Source organism: Trichosurus vulpecula, chromosome 7 (genome assembly GCF_011100635.1).
Source record: "Trichosurus vulpecula isolate mTriVul1 chromosome 7, mTriVul1.pri, whole genome shotgun sequence".
Classification (NCBI taxonomy): domain Eukaryota; kingdom Metazoa; phylum Chordata; class Mammalia; order Diprotodontia; family Phalangeridae; genus Trichosurus; species Trichosurus vulpecula.
Genome location: NC_050579.1, coordinates 158,733,191 through 158,760,968, shown reverse-complemented (window position 1 = coordinate 158,760,968; position 27,778 = coordinate 158,733,191). Strand labels below are relative to the sequence as shown.

At 38.1% G+C, this 27,778-nt stretch overlaps 1 protein-coding gene across 2 annotated transcripts in view; it reads left to right on the top strand.

Annotated features, from left to right (window-relative positions):
• The window catches only part of AFG1L (AFG1 like ATPase), a 180,272-nt gene that overhangs the window by 69,136 nt on the left and 83,358 nt on the right, over positions 1 to 27,778 (top strand). For both annotated transcript variants that reach the window (XM_036769186.1, XM_036769187.1), the window contains exon 6: positions 6,713 to 6,812. In XM_036769186.1, coding sequence (XP_036625081.1) covers positions 6,713 to 6,812 — 100 coding nt within the window. The remainder of the gene's footprint in view (positions 1 to 6,712; positions 6,813 to 27,778) is intronic.

The window sequence follows — 27,778 nt, the reverse complement described above, 5'->3', positions numbered from 1 at the left end:
TGTTTTATTGCTTCTTGATTTCTCATAAAGTCATTAGCTTTCATTTGCTCCATTCTAATTTTTAAGGAATTACTTTCTTCAGTGAGCTGTGGGATCTCCTTTTCCATTTGGCCAATTCTGCTTTTTAAGACATTCTTCTCCTCATTGGACTTTTGGACTTCTTTTGCCATTTGGCCTAGTCTGGTTATTAGGTTGTTATTTTCTTCAGAATTTTTTTGTGCCTCCTTTACAAAACTTGACTTTTTTCTCATAATTTTCTTGCATCACTATCATTTCTCTTCCCAATTTTTCCTCTACTTCTCTTACTTGCTTTTCCAAATCCTTTTTGAGCTCTTCCATGGCCTGAGACCAATTCATATTTTTTCTTGGAGGCATTGGATGTAGGAGCTTTGACTTTGCTATCTTTTTCTGAGTGTGTGTTTTGATTTTCCTTGTCACCATAATAATTTTCTACAGTCAGAGGTTTCCCGCCCCACCCCCTCCACCCCTGTTGTTTGCTCATTTTCCCAGCCTATTACTTGACTTTTAATTGTTTATTAAAGTAGGGCTCTGCTTCCAGGGTTGAGGGAGCACTGTCCCAAGCTTCAGGGGTTTTTTTGTGCAGCTGTTTTCAGAGATACTTCTTGGGACTTGTAAGTTTTTCAGTTCTTCCAAGGTGTTGTGATCTAAGGAGAGGTATTCACTATTCTCCTGGCCTGTGTGCTTATCTGTGAGCAAACACAAGCACTCTTTTCTGCCCTGGAATTGTGAGGAAGGTTCCCCACTCCACTGTGGCTACAAGTTCTGCTATGCCAGCACTCCTCCTCACCTTGGAACTGTTACCTGGGACTGTGATCTGGATCCGAGTATGGGCAAAGCAACAGAGTCCTGCCTCAGTGCTAGCAAAAAGACCCCTGTAATCTCCTTCTGACCAGTTGTTCAACCCCCTTACCATCTGTGGGCTAAGAGCTCTGGAAGCAGCTGCTGCTAATTCATTCACTCCCAAGGCTTGCTCCTGGTCTGCTGGGGCTGAGGCTGTGCTGGTGCACCTGTGCTGGACTGAGCTTCACTCTCACCCAGGTGCGACAGCCCCTTCTTGCTGACCTCCTAAATTGCCTTTGGCATCTGTGGACTGAGAGGTCTGGAAACTGCCACTGCTGCCAGTGATTCCATCCCCTGAGCCCTTTTCAGTCTTCTTACACCTTATATTCCCACCCTACCCCCAGTCTCCACCACTCTTCCTCTACTGACACTGGCCTCCCTGCTGTATCTTGAACAAGACACTATTTCCCAACTCTGGGAGTTTTCATTGACTGTCTCCTGTGCCTGGAATACTTTCCCTTCTCATCTCTGCCTCCTGACTTCCTTCCAGTCCCAGCTAAAATTTCACTTTCTACAGGAAGCTTTTCCAAATCTCTCCTAATTTTAGTTCCTTCCTTCTGTTGATTATTTCCTCTTTATCCTGTATGTAGTTCATTTATTCATAGTTGTTTGCCTATTGTCTCCGTTGTTAGATTGTGAGTTCCTGGAGGGCAGGGACTATCTTTTGCTTTCTTTGAATCGTCAGTGCCTAGCACAGGGGCTGTCACATAGTAGACACTTATAATAAATGTTTATTGATTGACTAACTCAGTTTCCTCAGCTGTAAAATGGGGATAAGAATAGCGCCTATTTCCCCAGGTTATCATGAGGATCAAATGAGATGATATTTGTAAAGTACTTAACACAGTGCTTGGCACATTGTAAGTGCTTAATAAATTCTTGTTCCCTTCTGTTTCACTTCACATGTTTTAGAACTCCAATCTGACTTTCCCTTTTATATTAGGGCTTGAAATGCCACAGCCAGCAGGTCAAATACTAGGCCCTCCCCATTTCTGTAGACCTGCAAGCTAAGAATGGTTTCTTAGCTTGCAATGGTACAAAAATGGGGCTGGAGTTGGTCCTTGGGCTGTAGTTTTGCTGACTCCTCTCCTATAGCATAATACCTCAGGAAATAACCCAATCTCATTATTTTATGACCATACTTTAGAATTATAGGATTATAGAGTCAGAGTTGGAAGGAATGTAGGTATCATCTAGTCAAACCACTGTATCTTACAGATGAGATTACTGAGGCTCGGGTAGTTTAGGTGACTTGCTCAAAGTTATACAAGTAGTAAATTGCAGAACCAGGATTCAAATTCAGGTTTTCTGACTCTATACCTTTGATAGCAGCTGTGTGTTTTACCTTACTTCTTTTTGTATAAATAAATTTAAGTATGCACCAAATATTCTATGCAATTAATTTTTATACATTTTACCTTTCTATGGATTCTCTGTTATTATCTAAATGCTATAAATTCCATATAGTCCAGGAAGAGATTATGCATTTGAAGGAATATATTGTTGTAGAAGAAACATTTGTTCTGTTTTATAGTAGTTTTAATATACCAAATACTGGGGGGTCTTTTGCTGATTAGATATCACTGAAAATTTCCATCAAAATTATGAGATTATATATTAAGTCTATACTCATCTTTTCTTATTTTGAATTTTAGTGGGTAATGGAAAAATATATTAAAAACCCATGAGTCTTAATTTTTTTAATGGAAAAATATATATTTTCAGTTGATACAGAGTTCAAAAGTCTTTTTTGGAGTAGTGGCTGGTGAGTTCTAATACTGATAACTCAAGAGCTCCTTTAATTATAAAGAATATTTTATGTATCAATTATTTGTTTCTGTTTTAACAAAATTCTTATCCATAAAGTTTATTCCAAGGTGTTTGTCCTTTGTTTATAAATACTGAACATAAAAACAATGAAAGTGCAAATGCAGTTTAACTGTAATCTTTGTCTTCGTGTAGAGGATTATTCAACATGCTGCTACAAGGCAAGCAGTAGCTTCTTAGTGAGCACCCCTCAAAAAGGACACTGTATTTTTTTAAGTTGGTGTTCTGTAACGAGCCATTAGAATTCAATTTCTTACACTTATTCAAAGCTAATGTGAATCTCTGATTTTTGTTTTTAGTATTTTTAGTATTAAGTATTGAGAGAATGGGGCAGCTAGGTGGCACAGTGAGTAGAGCACCAGCCCTGGAGTCAGGAAGACCTGAGTTCAAATCGGGCCTCAGACACTTGACACACTTACTAGCTGTGTGACCTTGGGCAAGTCACTTAACTCCAATTGCCCTGCCTTCCCCCCCTCAAGAAAAAAAAAAGTATTGAGAGAAGCCTAGAAAAATATATCTTTAGTATGTTGGTAGAAAATACAGTATCATCTTTTAAGGGTATTCTTTTCTATGAAAATGATTAATATATTGATTGGCTTGAAATTCAAATGGGAATAATATACATAGTTCCATGTACTTAACAGTTGTGTAAGATATTTTAAGCAAATTCAAGAATTCTTGGATTTTAGAGCACTTGCAAAATCAACTAGTACCTGAAAATTGTCTTATAAGCCCAGCACAATACATTGCTAATTTACCAGGGAAGATTCTCTGGGCCTCTTATTATTGGAAATCCACACTTAGCAACAGCTATATATAATGTCCCCTTCACTTTTTAATGACTCGTATTAGTATGTATTCTTGAGTCTTAACCAATCACTGATTGCTCTTGGATGAATTAAATTAATTCTAATACTTTAAGAGGAAAATAGGCATGGATTACTATTGCTTAATAAATTTAGTTAGACCACATTTTGAGTTAGCATTCAGATAAGAGATACTGTTTGCATTGCTGAGATTTAATTTTCTCATAAATCATCTTGGTGAACTTGAATAAAAAATGGAATTTTATTTTTTTCTGGTGTTTTCTGCTCTAATATTTTTTAAACTTCTCTAGATGGACTGTCTTTGTGTTTTTAAACAGCTGGAATAAAATTGAATACTCTTTTAGAAGATTTCCAATGATATTGCATCTTTTTCTGCTGTTTTCTATTTAGGTTTTTTTTGTTACTGTGCTCATAGTTTTGTGGACATCATTATACTCAGTGAATCTGATTTTTAATGACATTTTTCATGACTTTTGAGGACATTAGAAAGCTTTTGAATGAAAATGTCACCTCTATGTAATATGCTAAATAGTCTAGAAAACAATTCTGATGAACAGAATAAGATACTTCTGTATATACTATCAATACCTTTTTTTAAAAATAGTTTTTTTAAATAATTTTTTACAAACCAGAAAAGCTATTAAAAGCCTCTAATAAAAACTAGACGCTTATTTTTGTGCTAATACTAATTACTGATAATACATGCTTATGTTTGTCATTCATTATATGGAGCTGTACCAATCAGTGGATGACTGAGTCTCAAGCACTTACACATGTAAATTAACTATTAGATTTTTTTCCTTTTTACTTAAGTGAGTCATAATGGAAAGCAACTCTAGGTCATAAAAAATCTTTTCTCTTAAATGCTAATGAAATTTCTCCATTCTCTCCATTAGCAGACTACCCTTATTGGTAATTTGTAGCCTTCTCTTTTGTTCCTGGTGGTAATGAATGCTGGGTACTGAAAAAGCCTGAGCTACAGAATGCCTTGACAATTGTCTTCTGCTTACTTATACTGTAAAATTGCTGCTCCCTTGCCGAGCCTCGCAAGTAAGGCTACAAGATCAAAAGGGTATAAATTGGCACCCAAGTAGACAAAGTGACTCTTGCTTTATTAATTAGCTATAGCTTTCACAAGTTAATTCACTAGATCAAGGCAGACAGATCAAAATTCTGTAACATAAAACACCAAATTTTAACTCAGAAAAAAGCCTCATTCATTGCTTCTCTCAACTTTTTCAATTTAAACCTTTACTGCAGTATAAGCTAAATGTTGTTTCCTTTTTCTCACCCTTGGGACACAAACCTGTTTCTGTTAAAATAACACACACACACACACACACAGTTACTGTGATAGTCATGAACAATTTTACAGGCTCTAACTGGGTACCTTTCAATTGACATAATTCTTTTTGAAAAGTCAGTACCCAAAATTGTGTATCAGGAGTCCAATTAAAAATGCAATTGCTTCTAAAATTTGCAGGCATGTTCTGTCCTCTCATCAGAAATGCCACTGGTGTTTAAGCATTTGAAAAGGACCTTCTATGGGAGTGTTTTTGCGGAAGCTAAATTTGACAGTGATCCTAAGCTCCAAATTAAATAATGTGAGCACCACTTTCCTTTTCATGGTAGAGGGTTTTTGAGAACACTTTGGAAGTTCCTGATGTCTTAATAACTTAGGGAGCCTTCAGAAGACTCTCTTTAGTTAATATGTCTTAAAGTTGTAGCCTGAGAAAGAAGGAAAAGAAAACCTCCTGCATGTGTCTCCCCCAAACCTTATGTTGTTGTTTTCACTATATGCTAGTTGCAGTCTGAAGGAAGTTATAAATTTCTAAGTATCTTGATTGCCATTGGCCTCGTTTATTAAAAAAACATGACAACTCCATAGAAAAAGATGATTTAGGCTTCCATCTGTTTGTGCTTTGTTAACAGCTATGCTTAAAGCATATTAGATTCTGAAGAATTTGGGTTTTAGATTTTAAAAATAATTTATCACGTATTTGTCCTTAATAGATGCTTTTAACTATTTAATAGAATTCAGTCTTTAGGCAAACTTGGTTAAAACAGGATAGTGTGGGCATGGCTCCAATGATCATAGTAAAGGTTTGACAATTTTATTAAGACTATTCAAAATGTCCTCATAAAATAATATCACAAGTTATCATTAAACTAGATTATCTAAAATCTCTATTCATTTGAAGAGTTTAATGAATGGCCCTTCAAAGTTTGAATGATTCTTAACTGTACTGTTACTTTTAAGGTTAATATATTAACCTTTACCTGTACAAAAAGATAATATCTAATCGAATTATGTATTTTAAATCCATTTAAAATATTATAATGAAGCATATTTTTACACTGTGATTTTTAAAAATTTTCCAGAAAAGATCAGTTATGTGTCTATCTCTATAATCTTAGCTCAAAGAAATAATTTGAACATTTGTAGTTTTTGTCAGATTTTTTTTTTGTAAGATTAACTGTAGCAACGAATTCTCTGATTTTTTTTTTTTTTAGAGAGAATATTTGTGTTTACAAGGTTATAAGAGGCTGGCTATGCTGGAAGTGACTGCAGTGCCTTTTGATTATTCATGGACAGTAATAGAAGGCACTTAAAAAGAACAATGAAATTGCTTATTTTTGTGATGGGCCATCTGTTGAATTGTTTTGTGCAACAATTGCACAATAGTATCTATGTCATATCATTCTATTTTCAACAGCAGCTGATTATGTCTAGCTGGCTACTTGTCCTTATTTCTAAAGTCCCATGACCATTTGAAGTCACCTTCCTGGAAACCTTTGAGAGAAAGGTAATAGAAATGTAAAACAGCCGGTGTGCTTTTTTTTCTTTTCATTCTTTTTTTCCCCCCTGTGTTGCTTCTAATTAATTAGGTTTCCTAAATGTTTAGGATGATTTTCTGTAGTTCCCACCTGTAGTTGTATAATAGAAGTTAACAGGGAATCATTTGGTAATTTGGGTAGAAATGTTGGGCCTGCAATAAAGAGGAGACAAGTTTTAAAAGACTGCTGCTATATAGACTTCCATGCTTATTAATTATCTACCCTTTTCTTCACGGTGATAATTAGAATCATTCTCCAGGATTTTACTTTCAGCCTTTAGGAAAAAAAAATGGAACTATTAGCAAATTTGTTAAAGCAGAAGTGAAATCAAGATCAAACAAATGTGTTGTTGTCCATAGGTCACTGACATTGCTGATGCCATGATTCTGAAACAGCTTTTTGAAAATCTGTTCAAAAATGGGGTCGTCGTTGTGGCAACATCCAACAGGCCACCTGAAGGTAAAAACAGAAATTGTGCCAGTATTATCCAATTAGGTGAACACACTAACGAGCTTTTTGGTTTTGTAATTATTCATTTTATAGTGTCAGTAAGACTGGTGGTTTTGTTTGTCATTGCTTTTGTATCTGTACTTAAGGGCTGCAAATCCAGTTGGGGATGTGAATTTTAAAATATATAAATATATACTTAAAGCAGTTAAACCTAAACGGATCTCTTATTCCTGACCTGCAGACCTTTGTTGATTCTAGAGAATGTTGTCTGTGCAAATACAAAAAAAAATATTCAGGCTTTTCTATTACTTTTAATGGGATGTAAAGGAAACTTGTTAAGAAGACCACATTCCATATACTTACTTAGAACTAGTTTGTAGTACTAGGTGGCAAGGCATGACTTAATTTATCTTTTCTAAAAAGCACCTATCGCCACCTTCAGCTGAACTCTTTGCCAGTGATACATCTGCCCTCAGACCACTCTCCCCTCTGCCATAATTAATGCATCTAGATTGGAGGCCCTGACAGCTGCAGTTTCCACCCGTAGCGTCATCCCTAGTCAGAAGGCCAAAGCTGTCACTGGCAGACCTCTTCCCCAATCTCAAGTCTTCTGGCCTAGGAGGTCCACAAACCCCAACTCCACCTGTTTCTGGTAATACTATTGCCACCATACAGGTAAGAGCGCGTGGGGAGCAGGGGAAAAATTGGCAGGGGTTAGGTGAAATCTGTACCCAGGAAGCAGCTGAGCACCTTCACCAACATTGTTGTTCCGGGAGGTGTCAAAGAGGAGTTAATGTAAAGTTGCAGAGACATTGACCTTCAGAAGCTACAGCTTTAAAAGTAGGCTTCCTTTCTTAGAAGTAATCACTGCAACTGATGCGCTCCTCTCACCAGGATACCTCTCCTAGTGATTGTCCCTTTCAAGACTGTAGTGGTAAGGAGAAAAGACACCCTTCTTAAGTTCCCAGGGATCTGGACCATCCAAGACTCCACCATTTGGAAAAATAAGTTGAATGAAGAGGCAGGAGGATAAGGAAAAGAAAGAAAAAAAAATCCCTAGAGACAAGAATAAAAAAAAATAGAACTTACCTAATTAAGTAGATAAAAGAAAAACTAACACAATTTCTTCAGGATAGGAGGGTCAAAGGATAAAATGAAAATAGAAATGCATACTAAAACATCCTTAGAAATGATGTGAAAATACAAATGGAAAAGATAAGCTAGATCATAAATGCATCAAAGCAATTAAAGTCAGTTTCTTATTTTTTTTAAAAAAAAGGGAGAGTGGAAGAAATGGAAGAGGTGAAATAATGAATGAAAATTCAAAGGAACATGGAAGAGCCAAAGGCATCAATAAAAATAGAAAGTATCAATATAGGTAGTCAGAGCAAAGATCACCAAACTGACAATAAATCTGAAAAACAAACTCAGAATGTAACAGAACTTTAAAAGCAACTAATGGATATGTGAGATAAAGTAATAGGCTTATCAGACAAAAAAAAAACTGAACTTTAGGTTCATTCAGATTCCAGAGGTAACAACAAAAAAAACAAAAAATAGACTCCATGTTTGAGCATCTAATTGGAGATAACTTCCTGGAATGGTGATTCTACCAATGCATAGAATGTATGGGACCTCAGTATAGAGAAATTCAAAATACAAGTTTCTAAAGGTGAATAATCATTAAATTTCAGCATTACAAAGATAAAGAATCTTTGAAAAGAGTGCTAAGAAAGGAAAAACAAGATTACGTCTGAGAAAACACCCATTAAAATGTCATCAAATTTGCCAGCAGCTCAAGAAATATGACAAAGCTGTACAAAAATATGCGCAAATCTACGTCCTGCAATTTGAACATATCACTTAAAAACAAAACATTTTTTGGAAATGTTGACTCTATCATTAAAACTCACAATAAAAGTAGGAATTCTAGATGAACTGAATAAATCCTTAACAAAAATAAAAATAATAAAGCCTATTATTAACCACATGTAAGACAACAAAATAAGATACGTAAACTTTTGTAAAAGATAAAAGAGTAACCAAATTAGGACTTGAGATAAAAAAAGCAAACTACACCTTGTTTAATGACCAGTTTTCGCTATGCTATTTCAGTAAATGCCTTCACTTTGAGCTAATTGTGTCAAAGGGTAGTAGGGTAGGGTCATGAGCTATAGATTTTAAGAATGGACCCACAGAGTACCATGAACCTGGAATTAGTTTTTTCTCACCTTGAAGGGGCCCCAACCTATGAGTGTAAATTGAGGATGGGGGGAAGGGTACTACCTAGAGAATGCTACCCTGTGGGAGGCTAGTATGGTACTTTTCCAATCATATATTTTCCCAGTGGCCTTTTTTTTTTTCCAATCGCAGCCTTCCTTGACCTCTCTGCAGAATTTAATACTGTAGATAACCTTCTTCTGAATACTTTCTCCTTTCCAGGTTTTCATGACTCTGCTCATTCCTGGTTGATCTTCTGTCCATCCCACCATTTCTCAGTGTCTTTTGCTGGTTCTTCGTCCATGTTAGTTCCTCTAACTTCGGGTGTGTCCTAAAGCTCCATCCTGGATTCCCTTTTCATTTCGCTCTATTTTGTATCACTTGGTGATATCAGCTTTGATTGGTTCACGTATCATCTCTCTGCATATGATTTTCAGATCTGTCTATCCAGCTGTAATGTTTCTCTTGACCTCCTATCCTGCATCACCATCTGTGTCTTGTACAACTTGAACTGGATGTCCTGTAGGCATATCAAATGCAACATGACCACAAGAGAATTCATCTTTCCACACACTCACCCCACTTCCAAACTTCTCCTCCCAGTCCTCCAGGTCTACAACTTTAGTGTCATTCTAGACTCCTCACTCTCATTCACCCCACATAGCCAATCCATTGCCAGATCTTACCGTTCTTACCTTCAAAGCATCTCTCTTATTTGTCCCCTTCTCTCTACTCATAAAGCCACCACTCTAGTTCAGGCTCTCATCATGTCTCACCTAGACTACTGCAGTAGCTTTCTGGTTGGCCTCCCTGCCTCAAGTCTTTCCCCATGCTGAACCATCCTCTCCTCAGCTGCTAAGGTATTTTTTTTTTCCTGAAGTGTGGGTCTGACCATGAGCCTCTAGATATCACTGGCCTTCTCAATGAACTCCACTGTTTCCCTGTGTTCTCCAGGATCGAATGTAAAATCTTCTGTATGGCCTTTAAAATTCCTTATATCCTGGCCCCTTCTTATCTTCCCAGACTTCCTATGTCTTACTCCCTTCCACACACTGCAATCAAGCTACACCAACCTAATTGATGTTTCCCCCAACTATGATGCTCTCCATCTCCCATCTCTGTGTCTCTGTGCTGGTTATCTCCTGATTCCAGACAGCTTCACCTCCTAACCACCTTTTCTTCCTTTCCTTGGTTTTCTTCAAGGCTCAGCTCAAATCCTGTTTCTTATCTGAGGCCTTTTCCAATACCCTCAGCTGTTAGTGTCTTCCCTTTTCAGATTACTATCTTCATTATAACATCCATGCATCTAGTTATTTACATGTTGTCTCCCTCATTAGAAGGTGAGCTCCTGAACGACAGAGAATTCGGATTTTGCTTTTCTTTGTATCCTTAATATTTAGTACAGTGCCTAGAACATGGTAAGCACCTAATAAATGTTTGTTGATTTACTTACTAAATGAAGATTTGTCCAGGCAGAGGCAGCAAGGAGAGTGATTTAGCTGTTAGGTGTAGCCATGTGTCCTGCTCTATAGTTTCTTTGGAAATTTAACTAGGACATCGTGGCAGGAGAAACTACCCAGTTGATAGGGATTTGAGTGAATGGGGCCTGGCCAACACTAGGCCTTAAAACTTGAGTGAATTCGTATGGCCTTGAGTCAAATATCATTGACATTCCTCATCAAGCTCAGCTCATAAGATGACAGAATCTCACATTTGGAAGAGAAATCAAAGGCTTTCCAGTCTAAATAAGAATCAATTCCATAAGATCTCTGACTAGTTGGTGATCAAGACATAACTTAAAGACTTTGATTAATGAAGAAATAATTACCTCATGAAACAACACATTCTTCCTTTGTATACCTCTAATTATTATTCTGGACAGCTGGGTATTTGTATAGCTCCAACTGTTATGATGGGTAGCACAAGGGATAGAGTGTTAGGCCTGAAGTCAGGAAGACTCACCTTCCTCGGTTCAAATCTGGCCTCCCTTACTAGTTGTGTGACCCTGGGCAAGTCACTTAACCCTGTTTGCCTCTGTTCCCTCATCTGTCAAATGAGCTGGAGAAGGAAATGGAAAACCACCCTAGTATCTTTGCCAAGAAAATCCCAAATGGGGTCACGAAGAGTCGGACACAACTAAAATGACTAAACAACAAATTGCTATGAAGTTGGTTTTTTTTTAATATCAACCCAAAATGTGCCTTTCTATAACTTCTTACCATTACTGTTATGTACTGCTTTGTATTGTTACCTAATCGTTTCCTGAACATAGATCCTATATTTCCAACCATATCACAGATTCTGCCGAGAGGGACCTAGTTTTTCACCCACACTAACATTTTAATAAACGCTTAAAACAATAGAGTTAGAACTTCAGAGTTGGAAGGGGCTTGTCCCACTTTCCACTTAATTCAACAATTCCTTCTGTAACATTCTTGACAGTTGATCATCCAATCTCAGCTTAAAAATTTCCATTTAAGAGGATCTCACTGACTGAGTCACTCCATTCTATTTTGGGGCAAATTCAAGTAACAATATCTTATTTTCATATATTTACAGTAACAAAGCACTTGACCTATTTCATTTGATTCCTCCTTGCCCCCCCCCAAAAAACCTTAATAAGACAGGTAGTATGAAAATTATGATCTCCACTTTGTAGATGAGGAAACTAGGACTCATAGAGATTTAATGGTTTGCCCAGAGTCATAAAGCCAGTGAGTGGCAGTACTAGGAATTAAACTCAGGTCTTGTGCTGCCATATCCAATGTTCTTTCCACTATGCCTCAGCAAGATGCCTCTGTTAGAAAGTTCTTACAGCAGAAAGAGCAATGGCTCTGGAATCAGAGGACCTAGATTCAGATCCCACCTCTAATGCTTACTACTTGTGTGACCTTCAACTAATCACTCACCCCCTATGGGCCTCAGTTTCCTCTTCTGTAAAATGGGGTGGAGGGGTTGGATTAATTTGCCTCTGAAGCCCCTTCCCAGCTCTGGGTCTTTGATTCTATAATCCTCATGTTGAGCTGAATTCCTTTAATGTCTCTTGATTTGACATTCTAATAACCTTGTCCAAAAGAAAAATATTGATAGAATTGGATCCTCTTGGTATTCACAGAAATACTGAGGTGAGGATTGAGGCAACCGCTGACGTACTGATTAATAAGGAAGTAGAAAACTGAATCAAAAAGTCTAAGCATGTACTTTGGGAGACTGGCCAAGAGGACAGTGCCAACATGGCTTGAAGCTCTGGGCCAAACTGAAGCTCTGCCAAGCAGTGATAATGTCCAACTGTGTCTTTGTCGGCTGTGAGACTTGTATCAACTATGGATGATGCATCTTGCTTCTTGAGCAATTTCATCACAAACAAGGAGGTCCTTGGACACAGCCAATTTATTGGTATTGAAGGGAAACTAGCTAGTGATAATGCCTACAAAAAGGAATAAATAAGAGCAGATGACTCAAGCAGCTGCTCTGTGGTTTGCTGAGGAAGGGTGACCACAAGCAGTGACTAGAAGAAATATAGTGTGTCCCAAAGGTCTGAGTTCAGTTTTAAGCTTTAATAGTTTTAAGCTAGTTGGGGCACCCTGTACTTTTAGGTTGCTTGCTAAATTTCACCACTTCTAAAATGATCTGGGGTGCGGCACCCAGAAAAAGTCTCTCACTTTGAATGTTGTACAAATCTAGGATGTAGTTTTGTAAATAACAGCAATGATGGCAGATCAAAGAAATCATTACAAATGCAGTGAAGACTATTCTAGAGATCATTCCTCACTGCTTTTTAGCCTCAATAGTGAACGCAGATAGCAATCACTAATTGTGTTATGCCATAAAGTAATCTTTTCATATAAAGCACAAAAGTATACATGTGCATTGTTTTTCTTAATCCTCTGCGTATAGTCACCTGTAAAATCTATTCCCTTTTCTTTACTCCGTAGCTCAGATTTACTATCTTGTGTCTGTGCCATTAAGAAATCTCTTTTTTATGATATGATTACCTTGTACCTGAATTACTACGATGTCCTTCCTGATTTCCCAGTTTCTCTATACTTTAAACTAGGGATTCTTAGCCTGGGGTCTGCGAACTTGTTTTGTGTTCTGTTTTATAAATATTTTGATAACTATACTTCAATATAATAGCCATTCTTTGTACTACTGTGTATTTTACTTAATGAATTTTAAAACATTATGCTGAGAAGGTGTCTATGGGCTTCACCTGCCTGTTCGTGGGGTCTATGACACACCAAAAAGTTAAATAACGCTTACCCTAAAGAGTTCTATCATCTTCTGTTTCCACCATTTTAACCTGATTGCCCCATTACCCTTCTCTTGTGGCTTCCCATCATACTAGTAAGAGTAATGATCAAATTTAAATTTCTAACTAGTCTCTACAAAGCTATCCAATAGTTACTTCTATCCAACTTGTCTGTTTTCTCTTTAACTATGCTGTCTCCCAAGCCTTCTTCTCTAGTTAGATTTAATAACACTTTACATTTATACAGCATTGTATGGTTTTCAAAGTGCCATTATATATATATTTGATCCTCACAATAACGTCTTGTCGTATTTTATTCTCCTTTTTATAGATGAGGAAACTGAGGAACACAGCAGTTAAATGATTTGTGTGTGGTCACATAGCTATGAGTATCAGAACCTGGGTCTTCTAAATCCTATTTTAGTAGTCTTTCCACTATGCGTTGTTGCCCGTTGAATTCTTGCTAGCTCTCACTCAGTCCTCCTATTCCAAATCAATGCCCAGTGGATCTAGAATCTCTTCAATGTAGATACTTCCTCCGCTAGTCCAGATTGCGATGCACTTACACTTTTTCGTTCAAATGAGGTAATGCTTGTAAAGCATTTAGCACAGTACCTGGTACATATTCCGTACCATCTAAATGTTTATTCCCTTCCTCTTTCCTTTCATTTTATGATTCATGTCCAGATCTTCTTATTAATCTTTTACTATGAATTTCCCAAACACTAAGGAAGCTTTGCATTTTATGGATGTAATTTGATTCTTGGACTGCCATCTTACTATATGATTACTTCTTTTCTAATCACAAATTTTCTAATTGTTCAGGTATCCTATATGCTACTTTTTCCTGCATCACCATTGTTAATACACATTATATTTTCACTGAATTTTGATTCTTTGGATTTTGTTCTGTTCCATGACTCCCAGATGTACAACATTAGTGAAGGTGCTAGTGTTAAAAAGATGAATTTTTGTGTTAGGAAGAAGTTTAGGATTGTCAAAAGTGATAGGCTGCTTCCAGAATTAATTCCAGTCTTTCTCTTTGCTTTATTCAGTTCTAGGCCCAGCTCACATGGACTGAAGTACTAACTCAATGAACTTCCTGCCCAACTGCATATCATAGTTTGGGCATTGAGGCATTTTCATCCACTTGGTTTTTCCCATATGGATTGTTAGACCTGTTTCTTTTGAGTAGCCATGGATCTTCTTCAATAATCTATTGGGATTCAGCTGATGAAATTAGCACAATATCATTTGCAAACAGTAGAATCTGAAGGGATATTACTGCCGACAGGACTCCTTCCAACACTGCCTGGGATATCTTCCATGAAAGTAGCTAATTCCTTTGGTGAACATACCCCTCTTTGCTGTGTGCCTTGCTTAATATGGATAATCAAAAGATTATTAAACAAGATGATCTTTAAGAAAGATAATCTCTAAGAGAGATTATCTCTTTCAAGGAGTCTTATATGACCATAACATATACATTGGAGAGTCCTTATTGGCAGAACAGCAGAGGCTGCATTTTTCTCTACCAAGTCAAAAGTTAAAAAAAAAAATGGGGGTGAGGGGGTGTCGTAATCAACAAATCGTAAACATAGTGGCATTTTATATTCTTATACTTTTCAATAAATTGTGCATTTCCTGGTGAAAATCACTTACAAAAGCCTGCCTGGTCCCTTCTCAGATTTTCATCAAGGGCACCTGAGAGTTAGAAAGACCTTCAGGCCTTTCTAGCTCACAAGAATCTACATTGCAAAATACCCATAAGTGGTCATTCAGGCTTCACAGTCCTTCAGGAAAGCAGGACCTGTTACTACTCTGGACATCCCATTCAATTTGGGAGTAGCTTTAATTTTAGGGAGCTCTTGTTTTCCTCAAGCTTAGATTTGCCCCTTAGCAACTGCCGCCCATTGTTCCTAGTTTTGCCCTCTAGCCACATGCAGAACAGGTTTAATCCTACTTTCACAGGATAACTTTTCACATGTTCAAAGGGGGCTATTGTGTCCAGTCTCATCTTCAGGGTAAACACCTTTTCACTGTTCCTCAAATAGCAAGAATTTGAGGCCCTTTACCATCTTAGTTGTTTTCCTCAGGAAGAACTCCAGTTAATCGTGTCCGTCCAAAAATATGGTGTCCAAAACTGAACACTCTATGCCAGCTGTTTTCTCCCTGAAGCAAAGTACAGTGTCTAGTACTTTGTGTGAAGTACAAAGTATCATGTCCTGAGTCCTAGACACAATGGTTCTCTTAACAGAGCCTAATATTACATTTGATTTCTTGGATACTGTTTCCACAATCCGGCATCAGCTCCTGTGGGGGTGTAAGATCCACCCACAGCCAGCACCCAGAAAGCTGCCAGCACACCAGGAGAGCACAGGGTCTTTTGATCTGCTTAACCAAGGAAAGCAAGGTGAAGGGGTTGACGAGTTTACTTTAATCCAGCTTACAGATAGCATTCAGTTAGTTCAGGGGAAAAAGCCAGCACCCTGAACTTCAGAACAAAATACAAACAAATTACAAATATCAACAGACAGACCCAATACAATTCATAGTTACCAACATCTAGGTTCAGCCTGGGAGCTCAGAACAAGGGCTGGCCCAGAGTCACGCTCTACCACTGCTGCCACAAAGAGCTCCAACAGAAAAGGGATCTTCAAGCTGTCTTCTCTCCTCTTATAGAGTTTTTGACATCATCAAGCATCGTCTGAATGACCAGAGCCCAGGCTCTGGTGATTGGTTCTTGAGTTGGCCCCTCCCCTTAGGACCCTGGGAGGTTCACATCCACATAGATTAGGTTAACACCCAATAGAGCATGGCTCTGGAGTTAACACCTCCCCTTAGCCAGCCCCGTCTTGGGCCCCACCCCAGTCACCAATCCTCACCCACGTAGGTTCCACACCTAACAGGGCTCTGGGCCTGGGGCCCAGCACCTAGCAAGGCTCAATGAAATACACTGAGTTACTCAAAGAAAACAAATGCCATCTTGCTTACCAACACAGATACCATATCATACTGTTGATCCATATTGTGTCTTCAGTGCAATAAAACCTCCAGATATCTTTCTGCCATATTTGGGAAGTTGATTTATTTTTAAAAATTAAAGTATAATAAGCCTTTTTATTTATCCCTCTTAAATTTCAGCTTATAGATTTGGCCCAATGTTTTAACCTATGAAGACATTTCTTAATCTTGACTCTCATCTAGTGTGTTAGCTATCCCTCCCAACTTTGTGTCATCTGCAGATTTGAAAACCGTGCTATCTATGTCATTATTTAAGTCACTGATAAAAATATGAAATAGTAAAGAACCAAGGATAGATTCTTGGGCCTGTTTACTGGAGACAGCCTTCTAAAAATGGTCATTATAATTGTATATAATGTCTTCCTTTTTTTTTTTCCTTGTAAAAGATTTTTTGTGTGTCTTTTTAAAATTGTGTTACAAAATGAAATATGTTTTCTGGCAATTGTTTCTAATATGACTTGTTCAGAATAGTGGCAATGGGAAAAATCAATTATTTATTTCTTCATTAGTTACATTCCTAAATGGAAAATAATTTGGTAATAAATAGGAGATATCTAATATGAGAATATTGACTAAACTCCAAACTTTCATTTGAATTGACCAGCAAAAGAAGTCAAAGTGAATCTTAAGCCAAAATCTCTCAGAATAAACTCTAATCAAAACTTTATCATGGTTTATGCCTTTCTTTTTTCATTTTTATATTTTAAACTGTCTCACCTGGGCCAGAAGTGTAAGGGTTACTCACAGAACAGGTCCCATTCTTATTGGCTCAGAAACTCTGACCTGTTCCATTTTCTGACCTAATCATTTTACTGCTCCTTAAGTGACCTGGTGACCATCTCATTCCTTGGGACTATCTCAATGCAGAACTTAGCCCACTGCAGCTCTCCCAGTCTCAAGAAATCCACCGGCCTCAACCTCCCAAGCAGCAGGGATTATAAGCATATGCTACCACACACCTGGCTTCATGATATAAGCTTACTGCATGGTATATTTGCTTTAATGCAAATTAAATAAAAATTCAAGTAAGATTACTGCATAATTGTTTGAAATGTATTAAAATACATTTGAAAGCTTCGAAGTATGTCAACTACTTTAATAATGCTACTGTCTATCTGTCTACAAAGGTGAAAGGATTCATTGTTTTTATCAGGCCTTTTCCCAGTCTTTATCCCTTTCAACTTCAATAGTATTTGATGCTATTGAGCATTCTCTCTTTTTGGAATACTCTTCTCTTTGGGTTTTCATGATACTGTTTTTTCTTCCTGTCTGTCTGATTTCACAGTCTCCTTTGCTGCAACATCATCCCTATCCTGCCCCCTAACTGAATGTTCCCTGACCTGAACATCACCAGGGATTTGTCCTGGACTCTTTTCACTCCTACTGTCATTTGTCTCTTCACTCTCTACACTCTCTCTTAGTGATCTCTTCAACTCCCATAGATTCAGTTAACACAGTGTAGATGATTCACAGATCTATATATCTAACTACTTTTTCTCCTGACTTCCATTTCTCATTTCCAGCTGCCTATTGGACATTTCCATCTGGTTATAGGCATCTCACATTTATTATGTGCCAAGCAGAACTTGTAATCTTTCCCCCAAATCTACCCCTCTTTCAAGGGTACCACCATTTTTCCATTCAGTCCATATTTAGACCTAGAAGTCACCTTGACTATTCTTTCTCCTTCATCCCCAATATTCTATAAATTATCAAATCTTATTTATTTTACCTCATAGGAGCATAGATTTAGGGCTTGAAGTCACCCCAGAGATCATCTAGTCCAAGTCCTTGCCTATGGGTCACGCAGCTAGTAAGCATTGCCTCTGTTCCCCTATCTTCACTGACATGGCTACCATCCCAGTTCAGACCTCTCCTCTGGACTATTCAGTAGCATCTTAATTGGCCTCCCACCTTCAAGTCTTCTCTATGTACTTCATACATCTGCCCAAGAGATATTTCCAAAGCTCATGTCTGACCATGTTACTCATTTTACAATCTTCGCTGGCTCCCTACCGCCCTCTAGGAAAATATATAAACTCCTCTGTGTGGCATTTAAAATACTCTAAAATCTGCAGCCAGCCTCGCTTTCGAGACTTGTTGCAAATTATTTTTTCGTGCACTCTGTAGTCTAGCCAAGCCCACCTACATACTGTGCCTCACTTAGGACATTTCATCTTGGGACTCTGCCTTTGCTCGGGCTGCCCCCTATGCCTGGAATGTCCTCCTTCCTCATATCAACCTCTTAGCATCCCTGGCTTCCTTCAGAGCTCCACCTACTGCTTCCTCTAAGAGCCTTTTCCTGATTCTCTCAGCTCTCCTCCCACAATGCCTTGCATTTATTTTGTATATTTTTATACATACATATATATGTATGTTTGTGTTGACTCCTCCAATGGATTGTAAGCTCCTTGAGAGCAGGAATAGTAACATTTTTTGTCTTTGTATCCCCAGTGCCTAGCACATAGTGGGTATTTAATAAACACTTATTGATAAATTGACCTGGATTACACTGAACTTTCTTTGTAGCTCATTGGCTATTTAGGCAGACTCATGTATTGTGTTAAATTATATTATCATATTCCTATTCAATTGAAACAGGACTAAGTAATAGAACTTGATGTGATGCTTTGTTCATTTCTAATTTTTTTTACAATATTATTTTATTACATTACACTAATTTAATTAATTTACAATATTATTTAATTATTACAATATTATCTAATAATTTCTGTCCAAATACACAATAACCCGACCTATGTTGTGTGCTTTACTTAGAATTTATTTGTTCTTTATAAAAGAACAAATTTCTTGATTTGCAGAAGGAGATAAATATAGAATCATCCTATTAGCTGTTCCAAGCAATTTAAACCACCCCTTTTTGTGCCAACGTATCTTTCTGAATTGTTAGAATTCAGGGATGTCAGAAAAGTTAAGGGAAAGGGATAAAATTTAATAGGGATAAATTAAATCAGTCTACCAATAGGCCTATCAATAACAAATAAGTCTGTCCATATTTAAGTGCCTACACCAGGTGATAGGCAATTGCTGTTTCTCTAGAGGTACTCTTACACTTGGACTCAGTAAGTCATTTTGACAAAGTATAAGATGGGAGAGGTGTGACTAAACAGCAGTTCATCTGAAAAAAGATCTGGAGGTTTTAGTGGACCACAAGTTCAGTATGGGCCAGCTTTGTGATGTGGCAGCCATGAAAGCGAATATATGTCTAGGCTGCCTTAAGAGAGACAGTGTCTAGGCCTAGGGTGGTGACAATCCCACTGTTCACTCCTCTGGTCAGACCCCACCTGAAGTATTGTGTTTAGTTGTGGCTGGCACTTTTTAGAGCATGCGGGGGAGTGCCGTCTAAATATCTTTTGAAGGAACTGAGAATGTTTATCCTGGAGAAGACTTATGGGCTACATCACAGCTTACTTCAAGTATGGAAAGGGCTGTTGTAGGAAAGAGAGATTAGATTGGTTCTGTTCATCTCCAGTGGACAAAACTAGGAACTATGGCTTGAAGTTGCAGAAATGGCAAGTTTGAGCTTCATGTAAGGAAAATCTGTCCCCAAATGGACTGGTCTTTGGAAGGTAGTGAGTTCCTCCTTTATTAAAAAAAAAAACAAACTAAATCATTAGTGGTTAGGGTATTGTAGTAAGGATTCTTGTTCTCAAGTGTAGATGGGAGTAGGTGGCCCCTGCGGTCTGTTTCAGCTATATGATACTGGAAAGCTACCATTGCAATCTGATCATCTTTTCCACTCTTGTGGAAGCCTTTTACCAACCATCACACAATGAGGGCCAGATTCACCTGTTCATTTTAAGAGGGCAAGAGCACCAGGTACTTATTTGTCAGTTGCCTGCCCACCTTTGCTTCTCACTTCCCTTTTGCCTGGAGCCCAGATTGTTTCAGCCACTTCTCACCTTTATCCTTTCTCTTAGGCTAGGCTTCATGGTGATTTTTGCTCCAATTAGTTGGTTGTCTGACTGTTAAAATGTGATCAATTTTATCTTTTTTGTGATTCCTACTTTCCGTATCCAGATCCCTTGGACTCTGTCCTTTAAGAACATATTTATGATCTACAGACAAGAGGGCTCCGAGTAGCCCACATGCCTTTGATCTTTGATGTCTTAATTCTGAACCATATTTTCCAACATAATTCTTACTATCCCTTCCTGAGGCCACGTTTACTTTGAAACCAGTGAGTCTCACTGGTATCATGGTATGGTAGAAAGTGCTAGAATTACAGGCAGAGGACTTGGCTTGAATCATGAATTTGTTCTTTACTGCCTGTATGACCTCGGACAAATTGGTTAAAATGCCTGAGCCTTAGTTTCCTGCTTTTGTAAAGTGATGGGCCAGGTGAGCTCTGAGCTCCTTCCAGTTCCAGATCTATGGTTTTGTGGAGGTGTATGTGTTGGCACATAAACTGTGGTCATCTTCTTGGTCTTCTTAAACTTTTCATGGATGGCATAGGGCAAAGTGGCCAAGTGTCCCGTGAAATATTTCTTGTTGCATTAGGGTACAAAATGAAACAAACTCTGCCAACTCCTTTATTTCTCCAAGGAGAATCTCTGAGCCTTCCTAAAATTTAGATGCAATGCCCTTGTCATTTGATTTATGGCCAGAACATCCACATTAATATGATTTAGTTCCTCCAATAAATAGTAAATGAGCTTACTGGTCATTGAACAGAAATCTCACATTTAGGCATCACCATTAATATCAATGTTTTATTGTAATGACCATCCTTACCACCCGAGAACAGATAAGAAAATGTCTTCAATTCAATTGAAATTCAATAAATATTTATTAAGTGCCTACTATGTTCCAGGCACTGTGATTAGCTCTGGGGGATACAGATAAGAAAGTGAAAGACTGTTCCTCCTGAACTTACTATTTAATGGGGGAAGGCAGTACACAAAAGGAAGCTAGAAAGGGAAGAGAGCTGCCAGAATAGGGGGTAGCTGGCAGGGGTACAATGTTCCATGGAGTTGAAACCAAGCAGAGCCACTGATGGAAAATGGAGAGTTACCTAGAAAATTCTGGGCTCTCTATAAAGGAAGGCTTTGGGAGGAGTTTATTGCTCTGCCCTCCAGCCCTCCAGTCAGAGGGGAGAGGCAACTGAGAGAGTTGAGAAAGTGTTAAGTATCAAAAAACTGACTCCATTTGCATGGTGATGAGATTTCAGAGGATCAGCTTATACTGGGGACACAGGTTGTTCTGTGGAACTGAACCATGCAGCCCCCGATGGGAAATATCTCCCTCTTTTCACTGACTAGGTTAGGGACTATGGGTGTACAATATTGTATATGCTATCAGGCAGGGTTACTCTGACATTGAATTTTGCTTAACTATTTTTTATTATTACAAGAGAGTGATAGGGGTGGAGTGGGAAGTATAAATGGGAGTGACTGATTGAAATGTAAAAACAAAACATGCATAAGACTTTTCAAATTAATTAATGATTATAGATCTTTCCTCTCCTTCCCCCACTCCCCTACCCCCCCCCTTACTCTGCCACTACGACATTGGTAGCATAAGGAGACTACAGAGAACTGAGTGCTATTTTATAATTTTTCTTTTTTTTCAGGGACCACCAGTCAGTCAATAAACATTTATTAAGAGCCTACAATGTGCCAGGCACTGTCCTAAGCACTGGGCAATACAAAAAGGGGTAAAAGACAGTCCCTCCCCCTAAGAAGCTCACAACAGGAGGAGAGACGAGCAAATAAATTAAGAGAGGGAAGTAACCAGAATTAAGAGGGTTGGGAAAGGCTACCTGTAGGAGATGGGATTTCATTTGGGACATAAAGGAAGGCAGGGAAGCCCGGAGGCTGAGCTGAGGAGGGAGAGCATTCCAGGCATCCCAGTGAAAATGCCCAGAGCTCAGAGATGGAGTGTCTTGTTCATGGAACAGCCAGAAGGTCAGTGTCACTGGATTGAAGAGTACGTAGTGGGGAGTAAGGTGTAAGAAGACTGGAAAAGGTAGGAGCAGGCTAGGTTATGAAGGGCTTTGAACGCCAAACAGCATTTTGTATTTGATCCTGAAGCCGATAGGGAGCCATTGGAATTTGAGTAGGGAGGGATGATTTGGTGATTTAGAAAAATGACTTTAGTGACTAAATGGAAAGTAGATTTGAATGGGGAGAGAATTGAGCCAAGGTGACCCACCAGCAGGCTATTGCAATAGGCCATGCGTGAGGTGATAGAGCTTGCACTAGAATGGTGAAAGTGTCAGAGAAGGGGACACATTTAAGAGATGTTACAGAGGTGAAATGGCAGGCCGTGGCAACAGCTTGGATATAGGGGTAAAGATAGTGGGGAGTCAAAGATAATATCTAGGTTGCAGGCCTGAGAGACTTATAGCTTAGGGTTGGCTTCTATAGTTATTAGGCAAGGTAGGAGAGGGGGCAAGTTCATGGAGAAAGATGATGAGTTCATTTTTGGACATGTTGAGTTTAAGCTATCTACTGGATCTCCAGTTTGAGAGGTCTGAAATGTAGTTGGAGATGCAAGATTGATAGATTTGAGAATTGTCAGCATATGTAATTAAATCCATGGAAGCTGTTGAGATCACCAAGTGAAATAGTGTAGAAAAAAAGAGAAGAGGGCCCAAGAGAGACCCTGTGGGACACCTGTTGTTAGAGAGTGTGATATGGATGAGGATCCAGCAAAGGAGACTGAATCAAAGGAGCAGTTGAGTCGGATAGGTAGGAGAAGAAGCAGGAGAGAGCAGTGTCCCAAAAACCTATAAAGAAGAGAGTATCAAGTAGGAGAGAGTGATGTCAAAGGCTGCAGAGAGGGCCAATCTGTCACTTGGTAGCCAATGTATTGGTGATGAACCTTTCTTTAAACTTCGAAGATCTATAATTAACTGACAAAACTATAAACAGGATCCAAATTAATATATTTTTCCAGTTGATATTTACTACTGACATACACATGCCATTATATTTGAAATTTTGATAAAGAGAATTTTAATGACCTTTTAGTGGTTCCACTCTCAGTTCTATTGACTAACCAAGATGAGAAGTTTCTGCTGCCCCATTCCCATTACTTCTTATTCATAATCCCTAAAGCCTGTTACTATGACTTTGTGCTATTTGGGGTCTATAGGGATCAATGGAGAGATGATCAGCCTCTCCTACACTTTTTACTTCCTATCATTTAGCAATGAAAGTTTCTCTAAATGGGTGATTTTTGTGGTAACTCAGTGGCCAGTCAATAAGCATTTATTCAGTGCCCACAGCATGCCAGGCACTATGCTAAGCACTGAGGTTACAAAGAAAGGTAAAAGACTGAGCCTGCTCTCAAGGAGCTTATGGTCTAACAGGGAAGAAAACATGAAAATAACTATGTACATAAATTGTAGATAATCAGCAGAAGGAAGGCACCATTAAGGGAATTTGGGAAATGTGGGATTTTGTCTAGGACTTGGCCACACACAAAACTTTTCTATCTTAGTGAGATTTGTTGAAGGATATTTTAAATAGATGACTGATTGATGCCTTGAAACTGGAGATGAGGGACACTAGGAATCTTCAGGTTTGTGTCTTGAGTTGGATTTTTGCTAACTACCTGAGTGGTTGCTTGCAGTGTCAGATCAGCTTTTTGGGGGTGGTGGTACCAGCGAAAGCTTCATAGTTTTCCTCTTTTGTAAAGGACATATACCATCTCTGAAATGTGTTTGTGTTGATTCACCATTTTCTCTCGCTTTTCAGGCGTTGTTTTACAGTGATTTGTGGGGAAGCAAGGTATTATTTTTTACCTCTATTCCACAGGCTAGGGAACTTGGGCCTCAGGACTATGTAGCTCTCTAGATCCTCAAATGTGGCCCTTCTACTGAATCCAGACTTCACAGAACAAATCCTCTTAATAAAAGGATTTGTTCTGTAAACCTGGACTCAGTCAAAAGGCCACGCCCAAAGACCTAGAAGGCCAACAGGTTCCCCACCCCTGCTGGAGCTACACCTTGGTATTTCTGAGCAGTATAATTGATTAGGGAGAAAAGGAAAGGCATAAAAAGTCTGACTCACCCTTATTGGTTCTCTTCTCTTGGCATTGCTTAGACTTTGCAAAACCTTATTTGTAAAAATCCCAAAGCTTAGGGTACTCACTCTTCCACGCAGATAAAAGTCTTTGAGACTCAGGAGTAGTTTTAACAACAAAAAAATAACAAAGCTACTGTTTCATTTGTTTATAGACTGAATTTCTGACTTAACTCTTAACTTTACTAAATCCCCCTCCAGGTGATAAAACAAGATATAGATGTAATAACTAGGTTTACATTTTTGTTCAGCATTTCATATTGCCAAATACTTAATGTCAAAGATAATTCCTTACTTTATAATTAAACCCAAAGGTAAAAGAAAATGGTATAGTTCTTTAAAACCAAGAAAGTGCCAAACTATTAATTAGGTAAGCTATCAAACATGCTTGGAATGAGGTAAGAGGTGTTTTATCCTTTTTATAGATGCATAAATAGTGCATTATGAGATGAATTGATTTTCCCAAGGTCACATAGCCAGTTAGTGGGAGAATAAGAACTAGAAACTAGCAGATATTCTAGAAGCTTATAATACTCCTCTGTACTGATCAATTACAATATTATGCCCTTAGTTATAAGAAGACATATAACATATCAGAAACAACACTGGATTTTGAGTTAGCTGCCCTAGTTTCAAATCCTGACTCTTATAACCTATGTAACTTTGACCAATTCACTTAGCCCCTCTCACTTAGGTATCCCATTCATAAAATGAAGGGATTAGCCTAAGTTGTCTTCAAGGTCTCTTATAGCTTTAGGTCCTATGAAATAATTCTAAGGCACCTCCTGAATTTCTGAAGTATTTGTGTTGTGGTCCAGGGTTTAAATTTATGCTTCTAATTACTTCTTAAGATTTTTTTCTCGGAAGATTGAATTTTCACACATTCTGTTCTCTAGTGTGGTTGATGTTTTAACAAAAGAATAAAAGTTGAGAAGTTATGTGCTTCAACAGCCACCTAAAAACTGTATCTTAGATAAACCTTATCATTGTCTTTTCTTAGAACATATTCATGAAACCCACTTATTTGGATATGTTGCCTGTCTACATGACCACACTGATTCTCTTGCCACCCCTTTCTACTACTTTCATGTTAAGTATCTGCATGAAAAAAGAGAAAAAGAAAAGGTTCAGGGGTAGGGGGAAAAGAAAGGGGAAGAAAACTCTATTGACATCCTTCCCAGTAAATAGACTCAATTTGTTCGAGAATTATGACTTCTTAAACTAAAATTGAGTAGTTTTATTGTCTAATTATTTTGACAAAGATTTTTGAAATATCAAGAAGACTTTAAATGATGCAAAAGACCTGATGTGCAAGATGAAAGTAAGAGCCACCACAAAAAGAGCTGCTATAACCATTTTTGTACATGTGGGTGCTTTTCCCTTTTTTGTGATCTCTTTGAGATAAAGACCTAGTAGTGGTATTGCTGGATCAAAAGGTATGCACAGTTTGATTGCACTTTGGGCATAGTTCCAGATTGTTCTCCAGAATGTTTGGATCAGTTCACAACTCCACCAACAATACATTAGTGTAACATAGATTCTTGAGGAGCACAGAGTCTAAATAGAACAAATGAACAAAGTTAACAAATGAAGAAAGTTAACAAGTGTTAGCCTGGGGAACTGGGAGATAAGAAGGATGATAAATCAGAAAAGGTTGTCTAACAAATGTATTCCAGGAAGATGTTATTAAGGGCCTTGAAGCAAAGGGAGAGAAGATATATATAATGCACAAGGCAATGTAAAATCATTATATAAAGTAAATAAGATAAATCATATTCATCTTTTTTAGAAATTTGTTTTCCTCTCTACCACCTCACTTAGTAACCTCTCCTCTTTTGGGATTTACTCAATCCATATCTACCACCCAATCAAAATTCTTTCTCTCTTCCCTAACTCCTGCCTTCATATTAGGGAATATAAACATATATGCTGATACTTCCTCAAACACTCTAACTTCATAGTTCCTCAGCTTACTCATTTCACGTGGCCAACTCTACCACCTTACCCTCAGCCACACACAAAAATTGGTTATAACCTTAATCTTGCCATCAGCCACAAACACACTACTTCCATGTCCCTGAATGCTGAAATTCCTTTATCTGATCACCATCTATTGATCCTTTCCTTTCCTCTCCTCTCCTCCCTTCTCCTTTCCTCTCCTCTCCTTTCCTCCCTCCCTCCTTCCTTCCTTCCTTCCTTCCTTCCTTCCTTCCTTCCTTCCTTCCTTCCTTCTTCACCTTGGACTTTGAAGTGACAGGAGTGAAATTTTGCAGCTATTATCTTCATCTTATCTAGTTGTTGCAAACTGATTACATTTAAGGTTCAGAGGTGATCTTCAAATTAATCTCTGATTCTAAGCGGACTTTAATTTATCATTTTTCTAACCTATATTTTATTTTAAAATTATGTCTGTATACTGCTATTTGCTCAAAATGACAGAGCAGTTTTGAATTCTATTTAGATATTTGACCTTTCCCAATTCAGAAATTCAGAAATAACAATATTATAGGTGTTATTATGCCTATATTCAATCTCTCTTTCTACAAGCAATCCATATGTCTCACTATCTCACTATATCTTATCTTTATTAGTTCCGCTTAAAAACAGATTATCCCAAAATACCTTACCTGGTCACAAACTAATTCAATTCATCTCAACAACATGTATTCAGTGCCTAAATGTACCAGGTTGTGTGCCGAGATATATAAAGACAAAAACATAACAGCCTCTACTCTCCTGCAGTTTACATTCTAATGGAGGGGGGCATAAGGGGGCCAGATATATACAGATAAGTAAAAAAGGAGTAACTTCAGGGAAGGGGGAAGAGCATTCTGTTGTCCAATGGGAACACTCATATCTTAGCAGCATGATGAGCATATTTGGTAAAATAATGTTTTATTAACTCAGCATCTAAACAGTTATATAAAAGAAGTAACTTGACTTTACACGGTAGTTTTGAGTTACCTTTGAAGTTTAAAGATACGGTTTTCTTTTTCTTGTTGTTTCATGACCCCATTTGGGGTTACTTTGCAAAGATGCTAGAGCCATTTGCCATTTTCTTCTCTAGCTCATTTGACAGACGAAGAAACTGAGGCAAACACGGTTAAGTGACTTGCTCGAGGTCACATAGCAAAGAAGTGTTTGAGGCCACATTTGAACTCAGGAAGCTGAATCTTCCTGACTCCAGACCTGGCTGTCTGTGCACTATGGTGCCACCTAGCTGCTCCACTGTTTCCTTTTAATCAATAGCGAAAGGAGCACTTGCTACGAGGCAGATTCCCAAAGATAAATAAGATCTCCCACAAAGACATCAATATTTTATGTGTTTGCATTAGGTAAATACTGTTAGCGACATTTTCCATAAGTTCCTTCATTCCCCACCCCCACCCCCCCAAAAAAAAACCAAACAGACCTGAAGAGTAATGAAG